Below are 22798 nucleotides of genomic sequence, written 5' to 3'. Positions count from 1 at the left end.
TTCAAACACAAATGAGGTAACCGACTGCATGGTGAACTAACCCATTAGTGCCCACAAAGGCCTGTTGGCACGTCTCACACACAGAGCCAGGTTCTCATCTGGCATAAATCAGTTTAGCACCACTGACGTCATCAAGAATCTGATCCAAAAAGTTTGGCCACACAAATGTTAAGTCTTGATTCAGGCTGGCTTAAAATGTGGCCCTAAATATTGAGGGGCACATCTAGCATTAAGCATATTTCTTCTTAGCATTCAAAACAGAATAAATTAGGTTTAAAAGGTTAATTTAGATGGTGAAGGAAGATCAGCCCATGCTGAGTAATGCTGCAAATGGCTCTAACGAACACAGCACAGCTGACAAACAAGGTCCAGAGATGTCATGACTGTGCGAAAATAAAAAGATTCATTGACTCATTTGCTTTGTTCACGTTACTCCCTTGAGATTTTTCCCTCTTAGGAACCACGCTGTAAGGTGAACATTGTCCTGGAGACAATGCCACCTTTGGAACAATAAATTGCAACAAATACATTGAGATGGTGAACAAAGGACATGCAGCAGCACCTCTGGAGTAGAACACTGTACTTGCTACCAGGATTGTCATGGTGGGGCAATAAAAACCATGGGAAATCACTTTCTGTCAAGGAGAAAGATCAGTTACTGTGTGTGCAAATTATCTGGAGTGTAACTGAGCTTAGTGTCACCTCCTGTTTGTTTATCTTACCCGGAGCTTATCTTCTGCCTTAGTGGACTGCTTACAGTCTGGATGCCATACAGTGGAACCTGGAATAAAATAATGCATTACTCAGAGTAAATCAGATGACTTTGGGTCACAGAGAGGAGAACATTAAAATATTTAGGACAGACCCACTCATTGCATTGCAATGTGCTGGGAATAACCTATGAATTCCACCCTAGCATGTGAGAAATGCAACAGAATTAAAAACAAAGAATTCGCCCGCCTACAGTGGCATCTATCTGAGGGTCTCAAAGTACTTTTCACATGAGTGAATTAAACTTCATGCACAATCCTGTGCAGCAGGGTTAGGATCTGTTCGAATCAGATGTTGCAGCTGGAAGAGTCATGTTGCTATGGGTCAGGGAAGGAGACTGGTTTTGTGGCTGGGTCACAGAGGTGAGAGAAGGAGAAGTGGGTCCTATGTCTAGCTTCCTATGCAGTTCCGACTAAGTCCCTTCATCTTTTCTCTCATTTGCAAAATGGAGGTAATAATGCTGATTGAAACTGGCATTGATTGGTGGAGTGTATGTGTGTGTGAGTGTGAGAGAGAGAAGCAGCAGAAACAAAGAGGAGCAAAGAAGCCTCAGACACAGATAGGGAGCCCTGGTGGCATGACCTTGATTAAAAAAAAGAGAGAGCTTTTTGGTATAGTGCTGGCTGAAAAAGGCTTGGAACCGTGAGCAAAGAAACTATCTCCAGTTGTTTGATTCCTCCTGTATTCAGGGAAACGGGAATTCATAAACAAACAGGATTGTATCAGAGAAATACCTGACCATCACCAATTTCTCCTCCTAGTGGAAACAATCCACAACCCCCACTAAATCAGCTAACTTCTTGAGTTAAAAAGGGGTAACAATACTTCATTACCCCCCCAGTGGTGCTGTGAGGCTCATTTCATTAACACCTGTAAGTGTCTTGGATGGAAGGCACTATCTTCAGTAAGTGCAGAGTATTATAATCCTAGCATCACCTAATCCAGGGGTGGCCAACCTGTGGCTCCAGAGCTGCATGCGGCTCTTCTGAGGTTAATATGTGGCTCCTTACCTAGGCACTGATTCCAGGGCTGGAGCTATAGATGCTAACTTTCCAATGTGCTGGGGGTGCTCACTGCTCAGCTCTCTGCTCTGCCCAAGCCCTGCCCCCACTCCACCCCTTCCCTGAGTCTTGCATGCCCTTGCTCCTCTTCCCTCCCCTCCATAGCCTTCTGTGCACGTGAAACAGCTGATTGCGGTGGGTGGGGGGAGTACGCATTTCAGCATGAATATTATCTCACGTGCAGGCAGAGGAGATCCTTCCCAACAAAGGCCAAGTTAAAAGGTACGGGTCAGGGCAGCTCTGCGGGGAGCCTTTATTTCAAAAGGTCCCTTTCTTGTGCTGAAGCACAAACCCGTCAGGAGTGATTCCAATTGCCAGCAGCACACAACGTAAACAGCATCAACAGGAGACTGGAAGGAACACGTGGACTCTGAATCACAGCATCAGATGTCTAGCTTGGAATCTGAGCCAAGGAAGGAGAAGAAACTGCTTGTTCGGCAGGGGAAGCATTCAGTGAACAGGGGGAAGCAAAACAAAAGATGTCATGTGCCGAAACACCAGCCTCAGAGCCAGGGCTGTACAAACCCTGCAAAGGTCGGAAGGAAACCAGCCCTTGAAGGTTCATTTAAAGGCCTGATAAACAGGAATGTTCACGAATGTTCTAAAATGGGACTCAAGAGAGCCGGGTTTAGTTCCCAGCTCTCCCACAGACTCCCTGCGGGACCCTGGGGAAATTCACGTCCTCTCTCTGGGACTCAGTTCCCCTTCTGTAAAACAGGGCTAGCAAGACTTCCTTTCTCCCACCCTTTTTACACTGCAAACTCTCTGGGGCAAGGGCTGGGTCTGACTATGTGTGTTCGGCATGTAGCACAATGGGGCCTTGATCTCAGCTGGGGCCTCTAGATGTGAACATTCCTTGGGCAGAATTGGGGGGGGAGCAGTTCCCCAGCTTCTGGGGGGAAGCAGAGTGGCATGGAGTTGAGCTGTGATTTTCAGAGAGGAGCTGGCTAACAACCTCAATATCGGTTCACAAACTCGATGAGAGGTTTGAAACACAGCAAACTTCAAACCCAAACTCAGATCAAGTGGGTATGAGGTTAGATGTCACTATTTTGCAGTCCCGCACTTGGAGCCAACCACGGCTTCTATATTTTATCCACCCAAATGTGCTCATTTATTTTGAAACAGCTCAGAGCTATGTAAATCTTCCAGACCCATCCTAGTTCAGTTTAATTACTTTTCTATTGGAAACTCTACAGTACACTGCTGTTAATCCCTCCATTATCATGTGTTTGTTTGCTCCCTTGGCAGACACCGAACAAAATGTTCAGCTGTCCAACTTTTTTTTCTGCATGCACCGGCACTACAACACAGAGCAAACTCTGAAATATACAAACTCGGGTTAAGAGAATAAGCCTGGAAAGCATGAAAGGCTCCAAGAAAACCAACTACAGCAGGCATGCTCTAAACACTAAGGGTACGTCTATACTACCCACCAGATCGGTGGGTAGTAATTGATCTATCGGGGATCGATTTATCGCGTCTCGTCTAGACGCGATAAATCGATCCACAAATCGACACCCATACTCTATCTCGGCAGGAGGAGTAAGCAGCGTCAACAGGGGAGCCGCGGCAGTCGACTCGCCGCCGTGAGGCTGGCCAGGTAAGTCGAACTAAGATACTTTGATTTCAGCTACACGAATAGCGTAGCTGAAGTGGCGTATCTTAGATCGATCCCCCTCCCCCCCCGCAGTGTAGACCAGCCCTAAGCAATGTCTCACCTTGGCACCAATCCCCTGGGTGAGACAGAGAAATGTGTTACAGGGAAACATGTGGGAGAAAGAAAATTTTTGGTGCTATTCCTTATTTCCCCAGGCAAACCTACAGACTCCCATTATTATAGAAAGGTAATTTGAGGCTGGAAAACACAGCTGGGTTAGTTTGTTTCAATACACACTGTTCTTTTTGCAGGTTTCCTTTGTTTTCATTAGATGTAACATTCAAGTAGCCATCAATAAACACACTGGATGAAATCCTAGCCCCAAAACTCACCGTGGGGCAAGGATTGCATTCGTGTTCTTACACAGAGAGCAATGGAGGCATGAGATGCAGACACAGACAATGCCCAGTGGAGATGGTAATTATGAAAGGAGGGAGCTTCCTGCTTTCACTCATTTTACAATATGCAATTGTTCCCTCTGCAGCAAAAGCTTGGGAAGCTACTACCGCTCCATTCGGTGCAGGGGGAACTGGTTCCCTGGGGGAACCTATATTGATGGCTTCACCATATTCCTATGAACTGAAGCTAAGAGGGACTTTCACCATGGGAAAGACTTTCAGGTACACTATACTTAGATCCAACAAACCAAATGCAGCCTGCAGCAAGCAGGTAAAATTCTTCCTGAAGAGCCTGATGATACAATCAGTGCAGTAAGTTGGTAAGAAAACAGCTGTAAGCAGCAAAGTAGTGTAACTTGCACTGATTTGCCATTAGGTGGAGGAAAAAAGAGTGTAACTTGCGTCCAAGGGGCAGGAAGGTGAAGGCAGGGACATAGCGTGAAAGAAATGAAGAGATGAAGGAGCCAGACGCCTCTCCTGTGCCATCCCCCTGGGCTAAATTTCTCACCAAGGTGTATGTGGGTACAGTTCTCATTGGCTTTAGTGTGCTCAGTAGTGTTGGTGGTCTGTGATATACAGGAGGTCAGACTAGATGATCCAGTGGTCCCCTCTGCCCTTAAACTCTATGACTCTATTTTAGGAGTTGCATTTATACCAAGGGCTAGACTGGGTCACCAAGGAATCCCCAATCAGTGTATGCTTCCCCATTCACTGCATGCCAGACTGGTGCAAGTTACACCAGTTCAGCCCTTCCTACCATTGACGTTGTGACGCTGGCAGACCAGGTGCCAGCTCTTGCCTAAGTTGTAGGCATCAGCTGAGCCCTGACAAATTCATAGCTGGAAACCAGACCAGCTCACCTGTACGTTAGTACTGTTCAAGACAGATACTAGACTTATCAGAATGGGATTAGTGTCTAAAGTCTATGGAATGCTTGTAAGTTACTGCATGCATTAATTTCACTTGCAATGTCAGCATCCCATGCTATAAGGTGATATGTACGTTTTGCTTTATAACAGTAAAAACGCTAGCTCTGAACCTGTGAAACCAGTCAGGAGGAACGGTCCACCACTCATCAAGACAGGTTATGAAAGCTAAATTGGCCATTGTGGAACATCATGATACAAAGACTTGGTTAATGGCCCTCTCACACCGCTGAAGGTGCTACATGCAAGAAAGCCCATCCATTGAATGCTGGAAGAAGGGGATAAAACAGGGACACCAGAAAAAATTCTCTCTCTTTGCTGGAGCTAGGAAACAGAAGCAGAGATCCCCAGGGTCAACCTGGGTTAGCCCTAAAAGACATTCAGCGCTGACCGATTACTATAAATCTGTCATCTTTTGGAACCACAGACTAACTCATATGTGTATATATGTTTGCTGGCTTTAGTCTGTAAATAACTCATTTCTTTTCTTAGTTAATAAATCCTTAGTTTACTATAGGAGTGGCTATAAGCGTTGTCTTTAGTGAGAGATCGGAGGAACAAATTGACTTGGGGTAAGTGACTGGTCTTTTGGGATTGAAAGCAACCTGAATCTTTCGTGATCTTTGGTGTCTGGCAACCAACTATCATTAAGTCTAGCCTGCTTGGCTAGCGAGATTGCCTGGAATGCCCAAGGGGACTGTCTGGAAGGCTTTTCACTGATTTCAACAGGCTTTGGATCAAGTTCCAAAAGAGAAGGAGACTATATGGATCAAAATAATTGCGGGGGAAAACAAGAAAAATGGTTGCTCAAAACCATTTCTCACTCATTCTGGTGTCCCACATATATTTGTTCACCGAGGATTATGTAAAACACCAAAGTTCAAGGGCTGACCAATAACATTTACCTGTGGCTATACATTTTACAAGCACAATTTGGGGCAACCACAGTTTGGAGTGACTGCAGGATAATTGTTAGGGCACCCTAATATGAAAGGTTCACCAGAATGGTGACATCTATCCCTCAGAGAACATCAATGATGATGAGGCAGCTGTATTACCAGTTACCTAAGATCTCAGCGGATGTCTTCGAATGACTGAGAGGGGAAAAATGAAAATGGACATCTCCTGACTGGCAAGTGAGTGTGCTACCAGACGTCAACAGAGCTGCTAGAGGATCGCTGATGATATGCTACTTCCTGGATGGCTGTCTGAGCCTAAGCCTGTTTCTGGCACAGCTGGGGAATGAAGGCATCCTTACCTTGCAGGTACATTTCTTCTCCTTCCGTGAACATTTGGTTGCATCTGCTGCATCGTGCACAGCTCGGATGATAATGCTTGTCACCTGCCTAAAGAAAAATAAACAGGACGATAAGGAATCGATAAGGAAGTGATACACCATCTTATTATTATTCATTGATAGGCCCCTGCCTATCTCCCTTTTGTTGCTTTTTAATGTATATGATGATGCTCTGAAGCTGTTACAGAACAGACACTGCTTGGTAGCAGCATGAGCTTTCCCCACACTGTCCCAACAAAGGGGGTCATTCAAATATGTAGTTCCCACCTGAATGGTTCAGTCTCAATGGCCAATTAATTCCTTGGCACTCCTTTCTGTCACTGTCAACCACGGTGCTAATTTAATGAGGGATTTGTAGGTGGACTCCTGGGACCATCAATTTATTTCACACAGGTCACCTGACTTCAGAGAGTAACCTCAATTCATGGGCTAGCACCAGCAGCCTGATCTGAAGTTGAACAAGTGACCTAAGGTGCTAAATTCTCAAAATCCTATTACCAAATCCAAATCCCCTGAGTCATTCGGTCTCTTAAACACACTGATACTCATAATAAATTACTCTGATCAAAATTTGGTGCCAGTCTAAGGACTGGAAAACAAAAAGCACAGATATTAAAAGCGATTTCATCTCACCAGAGACCAGAGTTATCAGTGCATTAACTCTTTCACATCAGAAAGTGAACATACTGATACAGGGCCCACATCAGATTACTAAGGAATGAGGCTAGCGCTTGCAGTGCTATGAACTAAGCAACCCTATATGTTGTAGATGCCGCCCGAACGACAATCATTGCGGGTGTCATCTTGCTTGAAGCAACTGTACAACTGGACACTGGAGTGATACCATAAGCAGCCATCAAACCATATTACAATTGCACCATATGATATGTTATAAATGTCTGAAAAAAAAAAAAAAAAACAATTGCCAGCAATAGGAAAAGCCAGGTTCAGTTTATATCCTCCATCAACCTAACCTGCAAAGGAGCTTAGAAACGGGAGGAGTAAAAACTTTACTAGGAACTTCCTGGGCAAGCAAGGAGTCTCTCCAGTCTAGAGAGTTCCTGTCTTGCCTCTTAGGCCTTATCTACACTTACCAGGGTTTGACGTGTGGTGATTGATGAATCGGCGGTCGATTTAGCGGGTCTAGTGAAGACCTGCTAAATCGACCGCAGATCGTTCTCCTATCGACTCCTCTACTCTACCTGAAAGAGAAGAGCAAGGGGAGTCGACAGGAGAGCCTCTCCAGTTGACATTGCGTAGTGTGGATCCCGTGGTAAGTAGATCTCAGTACGTCGACTTCAGCTATGTTATTGAGCTGTATTCAGTAGCTGAAGTTGCATAACTTAGTTCGATCTCCCACTGTATTGTAGGCAAGGCCTTAGAAAGACACACACACACATACACACTACACTTGGTCAGATCCTCAGATGGTGTAAATCAGTGTAGCTTCAATATAGCTATGCTGATTTACAGAAGCTGCAGGTCTGACCCAATTATTTTACTTCTTCTTTGTTTTATATAAAATAATGAAAGAAAATAAACCAGAAAAACTATTTAAAACATACTGTCTCCAGCCATAAAATATCAAATTCCACAACAAATTCCCAATCCCCAAAATGCTGCTATTCAGCCACCCCAGCTAAGTATCTTTACTGCACATTTTATCACCATCATGGTGACTATATTTAGACTAGAGCTACCAATCACTAAATCATATAAGGCTTGACAAATTTACTGGATACCTTATCAGCCAAATGACCAATCCCACGGGGCAGAGTGAAAAATACTTGTGTTATCATGCCAACTGAAATGTAAAGGAGCAAAACAGTTGCTTGTTCTGTAGTTTATTTACTTGTCACATATTGTTAATCAACTTCCTAGTGAACAGATATTTTAAAAATTGAACTTGCTACTAATTAGATCTTTGATTAATTTCAACTGGGGCCAACTAATAACATATGTACTAAAAATGTCTGTTTAGTGATAGAGCTGGTTGAATACTAGCCCCCAAAAAGTACTGGTCAAATAAATTATGAGTCGAATACTGGTGAAATAAATGGAATAATATATTTCTCAAGTACTATTCAACCAGATCTACCTTCCTGAGGGCTCGTCTACATGCAGTTACCCCAGTTTTTAATTTCTACTAACAGAAGAGAAGGGAGGATACACACCAGAGCCAAAGCCCACTGAAGTCAATGGGAGTGCTTCTATTACCTTCAGTGGGTATTGTATCAGGCCAATAACTCAACCAAGAATTGTTTTTAGAAAAGGAAAAGAACCACCATCAACCATCCTATTTATTATACGCACCTTCTGCTATTTTTGTAACCTCCATCTGTTTGTTTGCCTCATCCACCTGTTACGTCTCATCTTTTAAAAACGTAAGCTCATTGTAGCGGGGACTATCATTTTCTATCTATCTGCACAGCACCTACCACAATGGATCTATGGCCTGGTTGGCCTCAGATGATACTATAATATACATGTTTATTAATAATAAATAAATAAATAATGACGATGTGCACATCTTATGTGCCATATGATCTCTTTTCCTTCCTTTCACCTTCTCTTTTTGTGATCCTCCACCGTTGTGCCATACGAAACTTAAGTTTGTACGATTTTCAGGGGCACGTCTTGTTTGTGAGTCATCTAGCTCACTTCTGGGCCCTTGAGAAGGGCCAATCAGTCAACTGTGATGAGTAAGAGCTGGTCAGAAAACAATTTTGGTAACAATTTTTTAAAACCTTTTTCTGATTTTTGTTTTAATTCAAATGTCAGTTTCATCAAAAATTCTAACAACAACAGTGCCTCTTTTCCTGAGTTGTCCTCAGTTCTGTTACCTCTCTCTCTCTACCCAATTGGATATCTCCCTATTTCTTTCCCTACACTGCATCTTCCACTTCCTCTGTCATATTCCCTTTCCCCCCGTATTTTCCTTGTTCCTGCCAAAATCTCTCACACACATAATACTCTACTTTTCTTTCTCATCCCAGCAATCTCTCACTCTCTCCCCTCCCCCGCACCTCACCCCTTTTCACTCACCCACACATAGGTCATGGCAATTTCACTAAAAATCTAAAAGCAAGAGGACTAAAATTGCAAGCCACAGAGAGGTGGTGGGAAAGATACGTACATCCTTTTACATAGATTTTTGGGGAATGAGGGGCATGGTAAGAGCTGGTATTGTGGGTACTATTGATTTGGGTATTGCAGAATGCCATAGATTTGGGCACTGCTGGTTGGTTGTCCTTTTGAATATTATGTCCCAAGCACCTACCTAGCCCAGAATAAGCACTTCTTTCCCTGGGGGGAGGGATAGCTCAGTGGTTTGAGCATTGGCCTGCTAAACCCAGGGTTGTAAGTTCAATCTTTGAGGGGGGCCACTTGGGGATCTGGGGCAAAATCAGTACTTAGTCCTGCTAGTGAAGGCAGGGGGCTGGACTCAATAACCTTTCAAGGTCCCTTCCAGTTCTAGGAGATGGGATATCTCCATTAATTATTATTACAAATCAAAGAAATGAAATCAGATTAGTGAGAACATATGCTCCCCAGAGGAAGACCCTGGCACAGCTATTCCTATGATTTGCAGGCTGAGGACATTTCAAAAGTTCTGTCTGGAAGATTCCTGTACCTCTTTCCTCCCTCTCTTTACCCACCTGTTCTCTACTCTTCCTTTATCTTACTTATACCATGTTGTTCATGGATTCCCACCAGATCCTCTCTCCCCTCTGTGATGCTGTGTGGAATATCGGAGACACTTGGTGATATTGTTGATACCAATATTATAAAATTGCAAGGAATCTGACCAGATATGCCGTGTGAGGTATCTGCAAAAGTGTTATAATTTGCCAAGTATGATCATCTTGTTTATATGTTTGTATCACTTTTGTATTATAAGCTATAGATACATAGGGTATATCTGTATTTCCAAACTTGTGCTGTATCTCTGGGTGTCACCCCCAGACAGAATGGCATTAGCACTGAACCTATTCGATGGCTGAACAATAGACATCAACTATACAATGAACCCATTAAAAGGGTCAGGGGATACACTCTATGACTCAGCAAGGCATGCAGGGGCATGCCTATGGGCAGAACTCTAAGGCTCCAGACCCTGTGCTGGGCAGCTTGTGTTTGGAACGAAGGAAGTACAAGCTGCATGGCAAAAGACTATAAATGGCAGCTGCATCCTCCCCAATCCCCATTTTGTCTTCAGTCCTGCTTCTTACTTCTGGAGGAACATTGCTACAAACTGAAGCTCTGAACAAAAGAACTGAATGACCCATCCAAACTGGGTGTTCCAGAGGGACTTGCAAGCCAGAAAACTCACCAAGAATCTAAGAATCTGTTACATGGACTTTGAATCTTTGTATGCATTTGATTGCTTTACCATTTAACAACTCTCTTCTTGTTCTTTCTTTACAACCAACCTTTAGTTTTAGTCACGAAAGGATTGGCTGGCAGTGTGGTATTTGGGGTAAGATCCAAATCTATACTGACCTGGTAACGGGGCTGACCCTTTGGGGTCAGAAGAACATTTTGTATATATGAGCAGAGTTTTTTTAAATAGCTTCTCGCTGTACTGGACCTACGTGCTGATTGGGAGCCAGAGCACTGGAATGCAATAAAGGAGGCTGTGTGATTTCTTTTTTGCTTCTTGATAACCAGTGTGGGGGATCAGAAGCACAGTCTGTGACTGGTTGGGGAGTTTAACTTCAGTGTTACCCACCAGTCTTGGGAGTATCTGCTCTCCCTTTTGCAGCCTGCCTGAGACCTTGGCATTTCCAGTGAGGGCTGTCCGAGGCACACCCCTCATGCCAAAGTGTCACATTTCAAAACTCATCTCTGCTGCCCCAGTGCCTCTCCCCTAACGGAGGTAACAGCACAGTGTGTGTACTCTTTGCATTTAGAATCAGTGTAGGGGAACAGTCCAGGATTCCTTCCCTTCCCTGGGGCAGAGGGGGGGGATGTTGGCTGGGCAGACATCTAGCAGGAATGTCTCTTGCTAAGCAGAGTATGAAACGCGAGCTACAATAAATGCCTCACAAACTTTCACCAGGGACTTTGCCTAACAACTAATCAACACAATATAAGCACCGAAAGCCAAACATTAATGCAACAAAGCATGTGAACAACAAAAACAGGGTTTTCCACTCTACAGCTTTGGTCCCCTTTTACAGCTTTACTCCCCCCCCTCAGTAGCACTGGGCAGTTGTTTATTTGTTGATCTGAGAACGCACGGGCCAAATCACCCCTGCTTAACCCCAGGTGGTCACACAGATCTAACTGTAGGCAGAAGATTGTTGTAAGACGAAGTATGCACTGCAATATGGCAGTGTTTACCTGCAATATCCCACACAGTTAGCAGATGTGATTCTGCTGGGGAAGGGAGAAGTGGATTTTGCTGACTCTCTGGGTATGTCTACACTGGCAGAGTTACAGCCCTGGTAGCTACAGCGCTGCTCAGAGAGCGCTGAAGGGAAACCACTGCTGTGTGTTCACACTGTCAGCTGCCTATGCAATATCATGTTTACACTTGCGACACTTGCAGCTATCCCACAGAACATCTCTTCCTCCTCTGCTGCTAGGAGTGTGGGAAGGCAGAGGGGGTTGTGGGGCATCCTGGGTCCTGTCCCAATGTCCCGCGATGCATCGCTTCGCATCCCAGCAATCCCTGTGTTTCCGTCCGCATTTGGTGCAATCTGGTGGTTTGTGGCCTGCGCGCTCTGGCTCTTCAGTCTGCAGGAACGGATCCCGTACTGTTGACCAATATGCTGCTTGCTCTAACACGTCACAAGCGGCAGTGGAGATATTCCTTAAACTACAAAGGCAAGAGGAGTGTGACATGGATCTCGCCACACATAGTAGCTACGACAAGAGATTGCTTGTGGCATTCATGGAAGTGCTGACCACAGTGGAATGCCGCTTTTAGGCTCAGGAAACAAGCACTGAGTGGTGGGATCACATCACTTCCCGGACCAGAAAATCACCATAGGGGAAGTTGAAATGCCCATTGTGATCCTGGGAGACCCCGCCTACCCCTTAATGTCGTGGCTTATGAGGCCATACACGGGGCACCTTGACAGCAACAAGGAGCGGTTCAACAACAGGCTGAGTACGTGCAGAATGACTGTTGAGTGTGCCTTTGGCCATTTAAAGGCCCGCTGGTGCTGCCTATATGGGAGGTTGGACCTGGCCGATGACAATATTCCTATGCTTATAGCCGCGTGCTGTAGACTCCATAATATTTGAGAAGGGAAGGGTAAAAGCTTTTCTCAGGGCTGGACAGCTCAGGCTTAGCACCTGGAGGCTGAATTTGAACTGCCAGAGACCAGGACTATTAGAGGGGCGCAGTGCAGGCCCATAAGGATCAGGGATGCCTTGAGGCAGCAATTTGAAGCTGAAAGCCACTAATATTTGTTGCTAAGCTCGGGAGTGCAGTGCTTGTAATGCTAGGACAGGGGTTGACAACCTTCGGCACGCGGCCCATCAGAGTAATCTGCTGGCAGGCCGCAAGACATTTTGTTTACATTGACCATCTATAGGCACACCCCCGCCCCCCGCAACTCCCCGTGACCACAGTTCGCCGTTCCCATTTCCCGCAGCTCCCACTGGCCAGGAACGGTGAACCGCAGCCACTGGGAGCTGCGGGGGGCCGTGCCTGTGGATGGTCGTCTCACGGCCCGCAAGCGGATTATCATAGGGGGCCGCATGCCGAAGGTTGCTGACCCCTGTGCTAGGAAGTGATTGTGATTGGTGCAGATTGGTGCAGATGATGCACTATGAAGATGTAAGAAAATTGCCTGTTGCTTTGCAGATCCCTGTTTGCTTTCAATTGATGGAATAAAGATTGCTTTCAAACCAAAACAATTCTTTTATTAAAAAACAAAACAACAACAACAACTGGAGGAGAGAGACAAACAAAAAAACACATCAGCACTGAGGGGGATGGGGGAAGGGAGGGCCCAGGAGGAGGTGGGGGACGGTTAAAGATTTATGTATGTCCAGGTATCATATCCAACCTTCTCCTTCAGGGTACAGTGCAGCGGGTACTGTACGTCAGCAGGGCTAAACTGAAGAGGGACAGGTGTTGAGTTCAGTGGATACTGGGAGTCCACAGGGCTGGGGACTGTGAGGAGGGAGGAGTGGAATGCTGTGGGTACAGACTGGAGCCAGGAGGTTGATAAGAGTGTGTTGGCGGTGTCTGGGGGGCGCAAGGGAAAGAGTTTTGCGACAGTGGCTGCAGGGGAGGGTGGGCCCGGAGCTGCTCGGTTGGCAGTGCTAGCAGCGCCTGGAGCATGTCCACAGCGCTGTAATCGCCACGATGTCTACACTGGCACCGCAGTGCTGTAGCCCTGGCACAGAAACTGTACGTCTCTCATCAGGGTGGGGTTTTTTTACAGCGCTGAAACTGTGCAGTTTCTGCGCACTAAGTGGCTTGGCAGTGTACACACCTCGGGAGTTACAACGCAGAAAGCTGCTTTACTGCGCAGAAACTTGCCAGTGTAGACAAGGCCTCTGAGAAAGGTGGCTCATTATTTCACCTGGACATAAGGAAATGCAGGTGGCTAACTTGTGATCAAAGCAGTCCTAGGAGGAGTCCCAAAAGCAGCCAAGCCGGGGGAGAGGGTCTGAGCTGAACTTTATACTATATTTAGTTGCCTTGCTAATGAAGCTGAACCCCAGGAAAGGGTCATTTTTTGACTCTGCAGTGTGGGGCCTTTGTTTTGGAGCAGGTGGGGAAAGGCCTGCCACACAGGAATACATTGTTTTCAGGATTAATCCCTTCCCAGCTGCAACAAGCCTGAGGAACAGGTCCTGCAGCTCAGGGAGGCTTGGCAAGGAAGGAATCTTCCCACCCAAAGGACAGAGCCACTTGACAGCAGCAAACAAAAGCCTTTACCTATGTTAGCCACAGCTATTGCTGTTACTTTCTGCTCTGCCGGGGGTAATGTCTGGTGAATGTGTGCCATGGAAGCTTAACCTGACCCAGCACTTCCTTGCACAATTCTGCATCTCCAGCATTTCGGGTTAATGAGCAAGTAGCATGGCTTTTTTTAATCCTCTGAAAAACTCAAAGGGGCTTCATTGTAAAATAATCAGATCACTGCAGGAGTGGATTTGCCATTAAACAAACCATGTGGTGGCAAGGCCCCCCCCCCCCCCCCCCCAATGACAGAGCCCCTGCCAAATGCAGGACAAATCTCATCTGACAACCTGCCCCCAAGTCCCGACCGGTGGTGCAGCAGGGCTCAGGCAGGCAGGCTGCCTGCATGCCGTGGCCCATGGCCCCACACCACTCTGGGAAGCAGCTGGCTGCTGGCACATCTCTGTGCACCCCTGGCAGGGGGGAGGTGGCTCCGCACACTGCCCCTGCCCTGGGCAGCACACGGAGACCCACTGCCTCCCTCCCCCCAAGGGGCATGCAGAGACGTGCCAGCAGCAGGGCTAAAGCAGCTCCCTGCCTGCTCTGTCTGCCTCCCTCCACTCCTGGAAGCAGCCAGTATGTCCCTGCGGCCCCTGGGGGGGGTGGGGTGGAGGGGGGCTGTCTCTGCGTGCTGCCCCCGCCATGAGCACCAAATCCGCAGCTCCCAGTGGCTGGGAACTGTGGCCAATGGGAGCTGTGGGGGTGGTTCCTGCGGGCAGTGGCGCCTGCGGGCAGTGGCGCCTGCGGGCAGCGGCACGTGGAGACCCCCTGGCCTCCCCCGCCTAGGAGCCGCTGCCGGGGTGTGTGTGTGTGCGCGTGTGTGTGTGCGCATGTGTGTGTGCGCGCGTGTGCGCTGGTCACTTTGGGAGCTGCACTGTCTGAGGTAAGTGCCGCCTCCCTGCCCCGCAACCCCCTGCACCAGCCCAGAGCCCACACCCAAACTTCCTCCCAGAGCCTGACCCCTCACCCCTCCCGCACCCAACCCCCCTGCCCCATCCCGGAGCCTGCACCCAGCACCCAAACTCCCTCCCAGAGCCCGACCCCCGCACTCCTTCCTGCACCCCAACCACCTGCCCCAATCAAGGTACCTCACTTTATTTTCATTTACTTCCCATTACTTATAATATAGGAGGACAATGAAGAAAAAAAGAATGAAAAATGGGGGAGATAAGAGAGAATGTTCTTTTTCTTGGCTGGGTCCGGGGGGGGGGGGAAGGGGAAGGAGGAGTGAAAATGAAGCTGCGCACAGGGCCCCACTAACTCTAAATCCGCCACTGGAACACAGTTATCCACACCCCATGCGTCCACTCCCTTCTCTGTACACAATCACATGCAGAGCTCTACTGAGCAGAAGGAAGAGAAGTGATCACATCTCAGCCACATCAAATCCAGCTGCAACAGCAGCAAACAAAACAGAACATTGAGATGACACTTAAATTGGATTTAAAATAGCAATGGGAATAAAGCGCTTTGCAGGCAACAAAAGGCATTTCAAATCTTACCCAGATCAGAACAAGATAAGGCCCGTCCAGTACAGAACACAGCCGGCATATTTGTTCCACCTCCCCTCAGTAGTATAAACACCATACTGGTTTCCTTTGTGTCACTATAAATAGAAGTTTTCTCTCTCCTATTGTGTTTTTGTTAAAAATGATACTGAATGTTGGTACTACCTGTAGCCTTAAGCACATTCATACTAAGCCAACACCCCATGTAAATTCCATCCCCAAGAGTCCAGGCACGCAGCTGGATTTCTTCCAGAGTTACAACCAGTGGTGGATTACCATATGGGCACATGGGGCCCCAGCCAATTGAGGGGCCCCGGCCAGGGTGACCAGACAGCAAGTGTGAAAAATCGGGACGGGGGTGGGTGGGTAATAGGTGCCTAAGTAAGACAAAGCCACAAATATCGGGACTGTCCCTATAAAAATTGGGACATCTGGTCACCCTAGCCCCCACAGGCCGGAACTCTGGCCCCGCCCCCCACTCTTCCTCTCCCTTCCTCCCAGAGCCCCGCCCCCTGACCAGGACGGACGGACGCAGGACCTATGGTAGGGTGAGCACTGACCATATTCCCCCTGGGTGGAGCTGTCCCCCCGCCTCTCTCCTGCCCCCTCCTTGTCTCTCTTCCCCCCCCCCCCCCGCATGGAGCTGCCCCTCCAGCCCCTCTTTCCCGCCCCGGAGTTGCTTCCCCAATCCCTCTCCTTTCCTTCTCCCTCCCACGCCCCTCCTTCCTCCCGTTTTACACATGGGTATAGTGAGACACAGAGGTTAAGTGAATTGCCTACAGTCAAGTACAAAATGAATCAAGTATCACAGTTAGAGAACTCAAGGGTCCTGACTGCCAGTCTCCAACACTTACCAATAGACAATACTGTTTTAATAAAAAACCTCATGTCTCACCTGTTACAATATTTGGCACTTAGGCAGAGTTCTCTGGCACAATGCTGTACAGAGAGCTGCAGCTGTCCACACTCACGCACCTGAAACTACAGGCTCCAAAACTACTGTCACAAGTATCAGCAGGGTTATTCATTGAAAACCCAACAATTTATTGACAAGATGATAACTATAAGATGGTTCAATGCACCAAAAATGTGTTTGATTCTTTGACATGTGAAGAGACATGTCCCGTGTTGAGCAGCTTACAATCTAGTAGTTTTCCAATAAATATGTAGCTTATATTTAGTGTTTTTAAATTTCAAGCTGCCTTATAAAAATAATCCTCACTCCCTACTGGGTGGTAAGTAAGTAAAAATCATTTTATGATGTGGAAACTCAGACAATGCAAAGTTATACAACAAGCAAAGATCACCTAGCGAGGAAGAGAACTCATTTTTCTTGCTCTACAACCTGCGCTCAGATGCTCTGACTACATCAGCTTCTCAAACCACTTAAAAAGGAAAATTTACATATCGTGTTAAAGTTAAACAGGAATAATTGAAGTATTTTAAATCGTTACATGCTTTTCTTTATGAAACCAGTTGCATTAAGATAGGCAGTTCTAACTCATTGAAAACAAAGGCAGTAAAATAAAGTGCAGTAACTATACATGGTTCCTTTGCTGTCTTCAATAAATAGCTGGTTTTCCCCCCATAGCTGTTTTTTTTAAAAAGACTTTTCCAGCCAGCCCAGTACATAAGACAGTTACCTGTTCCATAACTGGTGTTCTTCGAGATGTGTTGCTCAGGTCTATTCCACAGTAAGTGTGCATGCTTACCACGTGCACTGGTGCCGGACGTTTTTCCCCTAGCAGTACCCATAGGTGAGCGCCCCAGTGACCCCTGGAGTGGCGCCTCCATGGCGCGGTATAAGGGGTGCTGCGTGCCTCCCCCACCCTCAGTTCCTTCTTGTCAGACAACTCTGACAGAGGGCAAGGAGGGCGGGATGTGGAATAGACATGAGCAACACATCTTGACGAACACCAGTTACGGAAAAGGTAGCTGTCTTTTCTTCTTCGAATGATTGCTCATGGGCATTCTACAATAAGTAAGTCCAAGCGATATCTGTTGGAGATGGATAGGAGTTCACAAATTTTCGGGATGGAGCACAGTTCTGCCGAACCCGGTGTCATCCCTGGTCTGGGAGACGATCGCATAGTCCGAGGTGAACGTGTGAACTGAAGACCACATGGCAGCCCTACACGTGTCCTGAATGGGGACATGGGCCAAAAAGACAGCTGACGAGGCCTGCGCCCGAGTCAAGTGCCCTTTCACAATTGGTGGTGGAGGGATTCCCGCCACGTCATAACAGGTACAGATGCACGAGGTGATCTCGTTGGAGAGCTGCTGAGTGGAGATTGGCCGACCTTTCAGGCACTTGGCCAAGGCAACGAACAGTTGCGAGGACTTTCTGAATGGCTTAGTCCTCTCCAGGTAGAAAGCCAGAGCCCGTCTCACATCCAGCGTGTGGAGGTGGCACTCCTCACTGGATGCATGAGGCTTGGGGCAGAGGACCGGCAGAAAAATGTCCTGACCTATGTGATAGGCGGAGACCACCTTCGGGAGGAACGAGGGATGTGGGTGGAGCTGGACCTTATCGTTATGAAACACCATGTACGGGGGCTCGGAAGTCAGGGCCCTGAGCTCTGAGACCCGCCTAGCCGACGTGATCGCAACCAGGAAGGCTACCTTCCACGGAGGTGTGACCAGGAGTTCAAACGGGGGTTCCATGAGAGTTGAGTCAGAGGCCTAGCGGCCGGTGAGGATCGAGGACTGCCCAACATGGGTCTAGCCTCTGTCCCAGGTTTACTCCGGTGCCGCGGCGAAAAAGGCCTCTTTCTAGCCTTCTTGGTGTGCCCCGTGAACGGGGAGCAGTGACGACTAGTCAATGGTGCCGAAGGGTCGCCATGCACCGACACCGCGGTGCCCGGTGCCGACTTGGAGGAGCGCGCTGGAGCCAAGCTCAGTGCCGACTCCATCAGAATAGCCCGGAGCCTAATCATAGAATCATAGAATCATAGAATATCAGAGTTGGAAGGGACCTCAAGAGGTCATCTAGTCCAACCCCCTGCTCAAAGCAGGACCAATTCCCAGCTAAATCATCCCAGCCAGGGCTTTGTCCCTTTCTCTCTTGGCCCGAGGCTTAAACGACTTGCAAATCTTGCAGCGATCGCTGAGATAGGTTTCCCTCAAAACCAAACTCTAGCTTCAAAAGACCCAAGACTTTGGACAGCTGAAATCCTGATCTGGACTTTCTGGCACATCCTTTATATATAGTCCATGTATACAGAGAATACAGTCCATACCAACAAAGAAAGAGATTCTCTCTGTATTTGATAAAGCGGCCCCTGAGCATTCCTGGCAGTTCTCAGGAAAAGCGAGGGCTGAAGAGCTGCTTGTCACACATGATTACAGCCTTATCTGACTTCACGATCAAGCCAGTCCTGCTGGGTTGGGAACCTCTCCCAGTTAATGAGGAAAAAGGACTCTTGAGAAAGCTGAGCCAGTTCCTGAAGGGATCTTCCCCAAACAGGGAAATAATAATTCAAGAAGAAAAAAAAAAAATCCTTTCTGTGCTCTCTCCCCATTCTACAACACCTCTTCTGAGGGACTTTTCTGCCCTGCTGAAAAATGCCAGGATTTCTGGTGTTTTATATAGTTCCAGTACCCAATATTCATAGGGATTTCTCAGGAGTAAAACTCCCAGTCTCTCAACTTCTGGAAAGTGCTAGCATTCAGTGGGAATTAAGAGAAGAAGCAATTTGTTCTGGAGTTATATCAAACCTTTCTGGTTATCTTTAGTTGGTGTTGGTCCTGCTTTGAGCAGGGGGTTGGACTAGATGACCTCCGGAGGTCTCTTCCAACCCTAATCTTCTATGATCTTTGTTCTAACTGGATGTTGTCTGAATTCTTAGACAACAGTGAAACAAACCTGTGGTCAAAAGCTTTCTTAAGTTTGATTGCCAAAAAGTCTGTTAGCTAATGTTATCAGATGAAGTGGGATTTATGAGAAGATACTGAATAGCTTGATGCTAAGATAAGGCAATGTAATTTTGTAAAGGCTAGTTATGATCAGCAGAAGTAGGGCTACCCATTTAGCTAGGGCATCAAGCTAGGAAGGGAATGGAATTTATTCATACAGAGTCGTACAGGTTTAATTCCCCTTTCATCCTTCCAGCTCTGGCCTTGTGTGTTGTGTTAGGAACAAGAGATGCATAGTCCCAGTATATCAACCAGATGCCATGGTTCAGCCACAATCAAAAGTTGCTGATTCACGGGTCATTGTACTGCTGATGTGTTGGCTTTTCGCCTGGCTTCTGAAGTTCCTGTTCTTTCCCTGTAGTTTGTTTCTTTCTATTTGAAGTCAATCCCCACTTTGTCCTCAGAAGACGACATTCCATTTGTTCTGCTATAGTGTACTATTTAAAGTGCAATTCCTAACCTAATAGGTGGTTTATGATGTCCTCAAGAATCAAGCTATTCATAGAAAAACCTGACCCAGACTTCATCACAATATTATACACAAATCTCTAGCTTATCAGAAGAATTGTCATTGGAAAAACTTTTTCAAATGTATGCAATTATGCTGCCGTTGAAGGAAATTGGTTTAAAAGATTTACAGGTCTCCTTTGAAAACAGTCAAACTGATTTTAAGTTTAAAAGAAAAATTTCCCCAAGGTTGAGACCTTGGACAGTTGGCCAGATTTCAGCCTAAAGTAAATTATTATAAATGAAAAATCACAACCCTTACAATAAGAGGTCTATAATGGAAGCTAACCGACCCTTCACTGAAGAGATGCTACTGGACACCAACATGTAAAACAGGCTAAATTATGAAGTAAAACCATAAAGTAGGCTTGGTTAATTGACCACAGATTCTTGGATGGTACTGAGTTATAAAGTAACCTTTGGCAAATGGAGTGTTAAAACTGCATTATTATCTAAACTGCTTTGTTCTCAAGTGTGTATAAATCTCTCACACAGCCAAAATAAGCAGTATCTGTTATCAGTTTAAACTGATGACTATATACAGTATCTCATGACTTTCCTGTTACTTTTTTTTTCCCCACAGGCAAACCTGTAATAGTGTTTTAACCGGAGGCCTGTCTGAACACATTGGATAAGCAAATGTTTAAGTAAAATGCGCATTTTATGCATTCACCAAATACTCATCTAACTTTCTTCAACTGCAAAACTTTGTAGAACGAGGAAAGATTGGCCCAAAAGAAAAAATTGTTTAACAAACTAACCATTCTATTTATTTTGATAGTTTCAAGAGTTATATTAAACCCACCCTATGTTGGGCCCAATTTTCCCCTCCTCCACTTGCTTCAACAGTGCATGCATAGCTGTAGCAGAAGCCAGGATTGGGATCTCTCTCCTTAAAAAAAAAAAAATACAGTATTCAGTGCTCATGAAAGGATCCTGACTGACAATACTGGGAACACAAGTCTTTAAGGGAACAAGATCTAGGGGGCACTGGCTTGGTAGTCAGGAGAACTGGGGTTTACGCCCTGCTCTGCCTTTGACTCACTGTCTGACTTGGGGCAAAGTTTTCTCCATTTATAAAACAGAGATAAATAATATTTAACCTACTCTGGAAAGCACTTTAAGAGGAAAAGGGTTGTATTTTTTCCACAGAATACTGTTGCCAGTCTGAGCAGAAAAAGTTTGAAATGAACAGTAATGTAATCCTTACAGGCCTAGAAGCAGAGGTGAGTCCCTCCAGTCAGGATGCAGGAACAATGCATTACAGGGAATACTGTGCTATTATTGACAAGTTACACACACACACACACACACTCGTGCACCCGCGCCCCCCCCCCACGCACTGTGAGTGGCAGTGTAAACTATGTATTACACAAACATCTAAGACAATACTAAGACCTACATATGTTAGAACATTTAACAACTGTAGAGAAAACTCTTTCCATTTTATCTATGTCTACAGTGCCACTTTTGCATGATTCTAGACTAACTGCTGCTAGTCCCAGAATGGAGAAGTAGTAAACCTTTATCTTAGTCTACAACCTTTATCTTAGTCACAGATCACAGCCTTTTGCATGACGTTACATATGTAAGGTCCCACTCAGAGCCCTGTAAGTGCCACACTGAGTGGCAGAAGGAGGTCAGAAATTCCACCCAAGTTCAATGTAATTTGTGCCTCCCCTTCTTACTGTGATGGACTATCCCACATCAGAGAGAGAGAGAGAGTTGTGATTTAAATCTGTTCATAATGCACAAAATGTCGATTTGCCTTCAAATCTACTTCCACTTCGTCAAGAAGCCCCTTGGATGCAGGGGATGGAGCACTATTCATGGGTACCAGGAGAAGGCAAAGGCATGGGCCCCAGGGACAACGTAACAAGATAGCACCCATTCCAATATGTGGTACAAATGCAAGTGTATCTGGGTTGATGCAACAGCATCCCAATTACACAGTATAAAGAAACCCCACTATGCAAATGCACATACAACATACTCTGCAACCCGACTGTTACCTAAGGAAACCTAATGAGTGTATTTCAAAGAGCCTCCACCCTTTCTTTCCCCATCAACCACAAAACAAACTTTTATCTTGCAAGTGCTCTTAGAACTCTGATCTGATTACACAAATGTTTTCCTCTTGTGTAAATACAAGAGCTTAAGATTCCTATTATTTATGATTTCATTCTTGTCCTCCTTTCCAAAACAACAGCACATGGGAGCCAGAAATGTAGAACCACAGAAGTCCACTAGGATTTCTCCCATGCCAGTAGGTCTGGCAGAGGAAGAACTAATTATCAACAGACATTTTCTGTTGGCCAAGAGACATGATTAAATGCATTTTTGGTGTATTATAATTGCACAGCTGTACTCAGGCCTCCTATATTGATACGCCTTTACAATCACCTGACAAATAGTTGTTATGAAATATGCAGAAGGTTTTACTTTTATGCCAGGTTTTAAACACCACGAAGGTTGTGTGCATTCTACAACTAAAACCCTCCCTGTTCATAATGCAAGGGCTGCTCCACTCTGACAACTGTATCTAGTCAAATATTTAGTTCTATCACAGTGCCAGCTATGATAATGTAATTTTTATGACAATCTTACAAGCCAAAGACCACCACAAACAGCCCCCCAGTGCTGCCCTTTGATGGCTCCTAAATGCCTTAAATTGTGAAAAACTCACAGCAGCCTCCTGTTTTGCAACAAAACTTAATTTTAATAATCTTGCGAATATTAGAGATTTTATCCTTGTGTGAAGTACAACATGATATCAAGCTCAATGGTTTTCACTTCTGCAGTAATCGGCTGATCCTCCAGGACAC

General features: G+C 46.0%; 1 protein-coding gene across 26 annotated transcripts in view; it reads right to left on the bottom strand.

The window, feature by feature from the left end:
• ABLIM1 (actin binding LIM protein 1) overlaps window positions 1-22798 on the bottom strand; it is a 325251-nt gene that overhangs the window by 68070 nt on the left and 234383 nt on the right. For all 26 annotated transcript variants that reach the window (XM_034776055.1, XM_034776057.1, XM_034776059.1 and 23 more), the window contains 2 exons: window positions 6075-6162; window positions 723-781 (listed from right to left, as the gene is read on the bottom strand). In XM_034776055.1, the coding sequence (XP_034631946.1) occupies window positions 723-781; window positions 6075-6162 (147 nt within the window). The remainder of the gene's footprint in view (window positions 1-722; window positions 782-6074; window positions 6163-22798) is intronic.

The sequence above is a fragment of the Trachemys scripta genome, chromosome 7, assembly GCF_013100865.1.
Source record: "Trachemys scripta elegans isolate TJP31775 chromosome 7, CAS_Tse_1.0, whole genome shotgun sequence".
In the NCBI taxonomy this organism is placed as follows: domain Eukaryota; kingdom Metazoa; phylum Chordata; order Testudines; family Emydidae; genus Trachemys; species Trachemys scripta.
The sequence above is the reverse complement of the archived record's forward strand: the minus strand, read 5'-3'. Positions and strand labels throughout refer to the sequence as shown.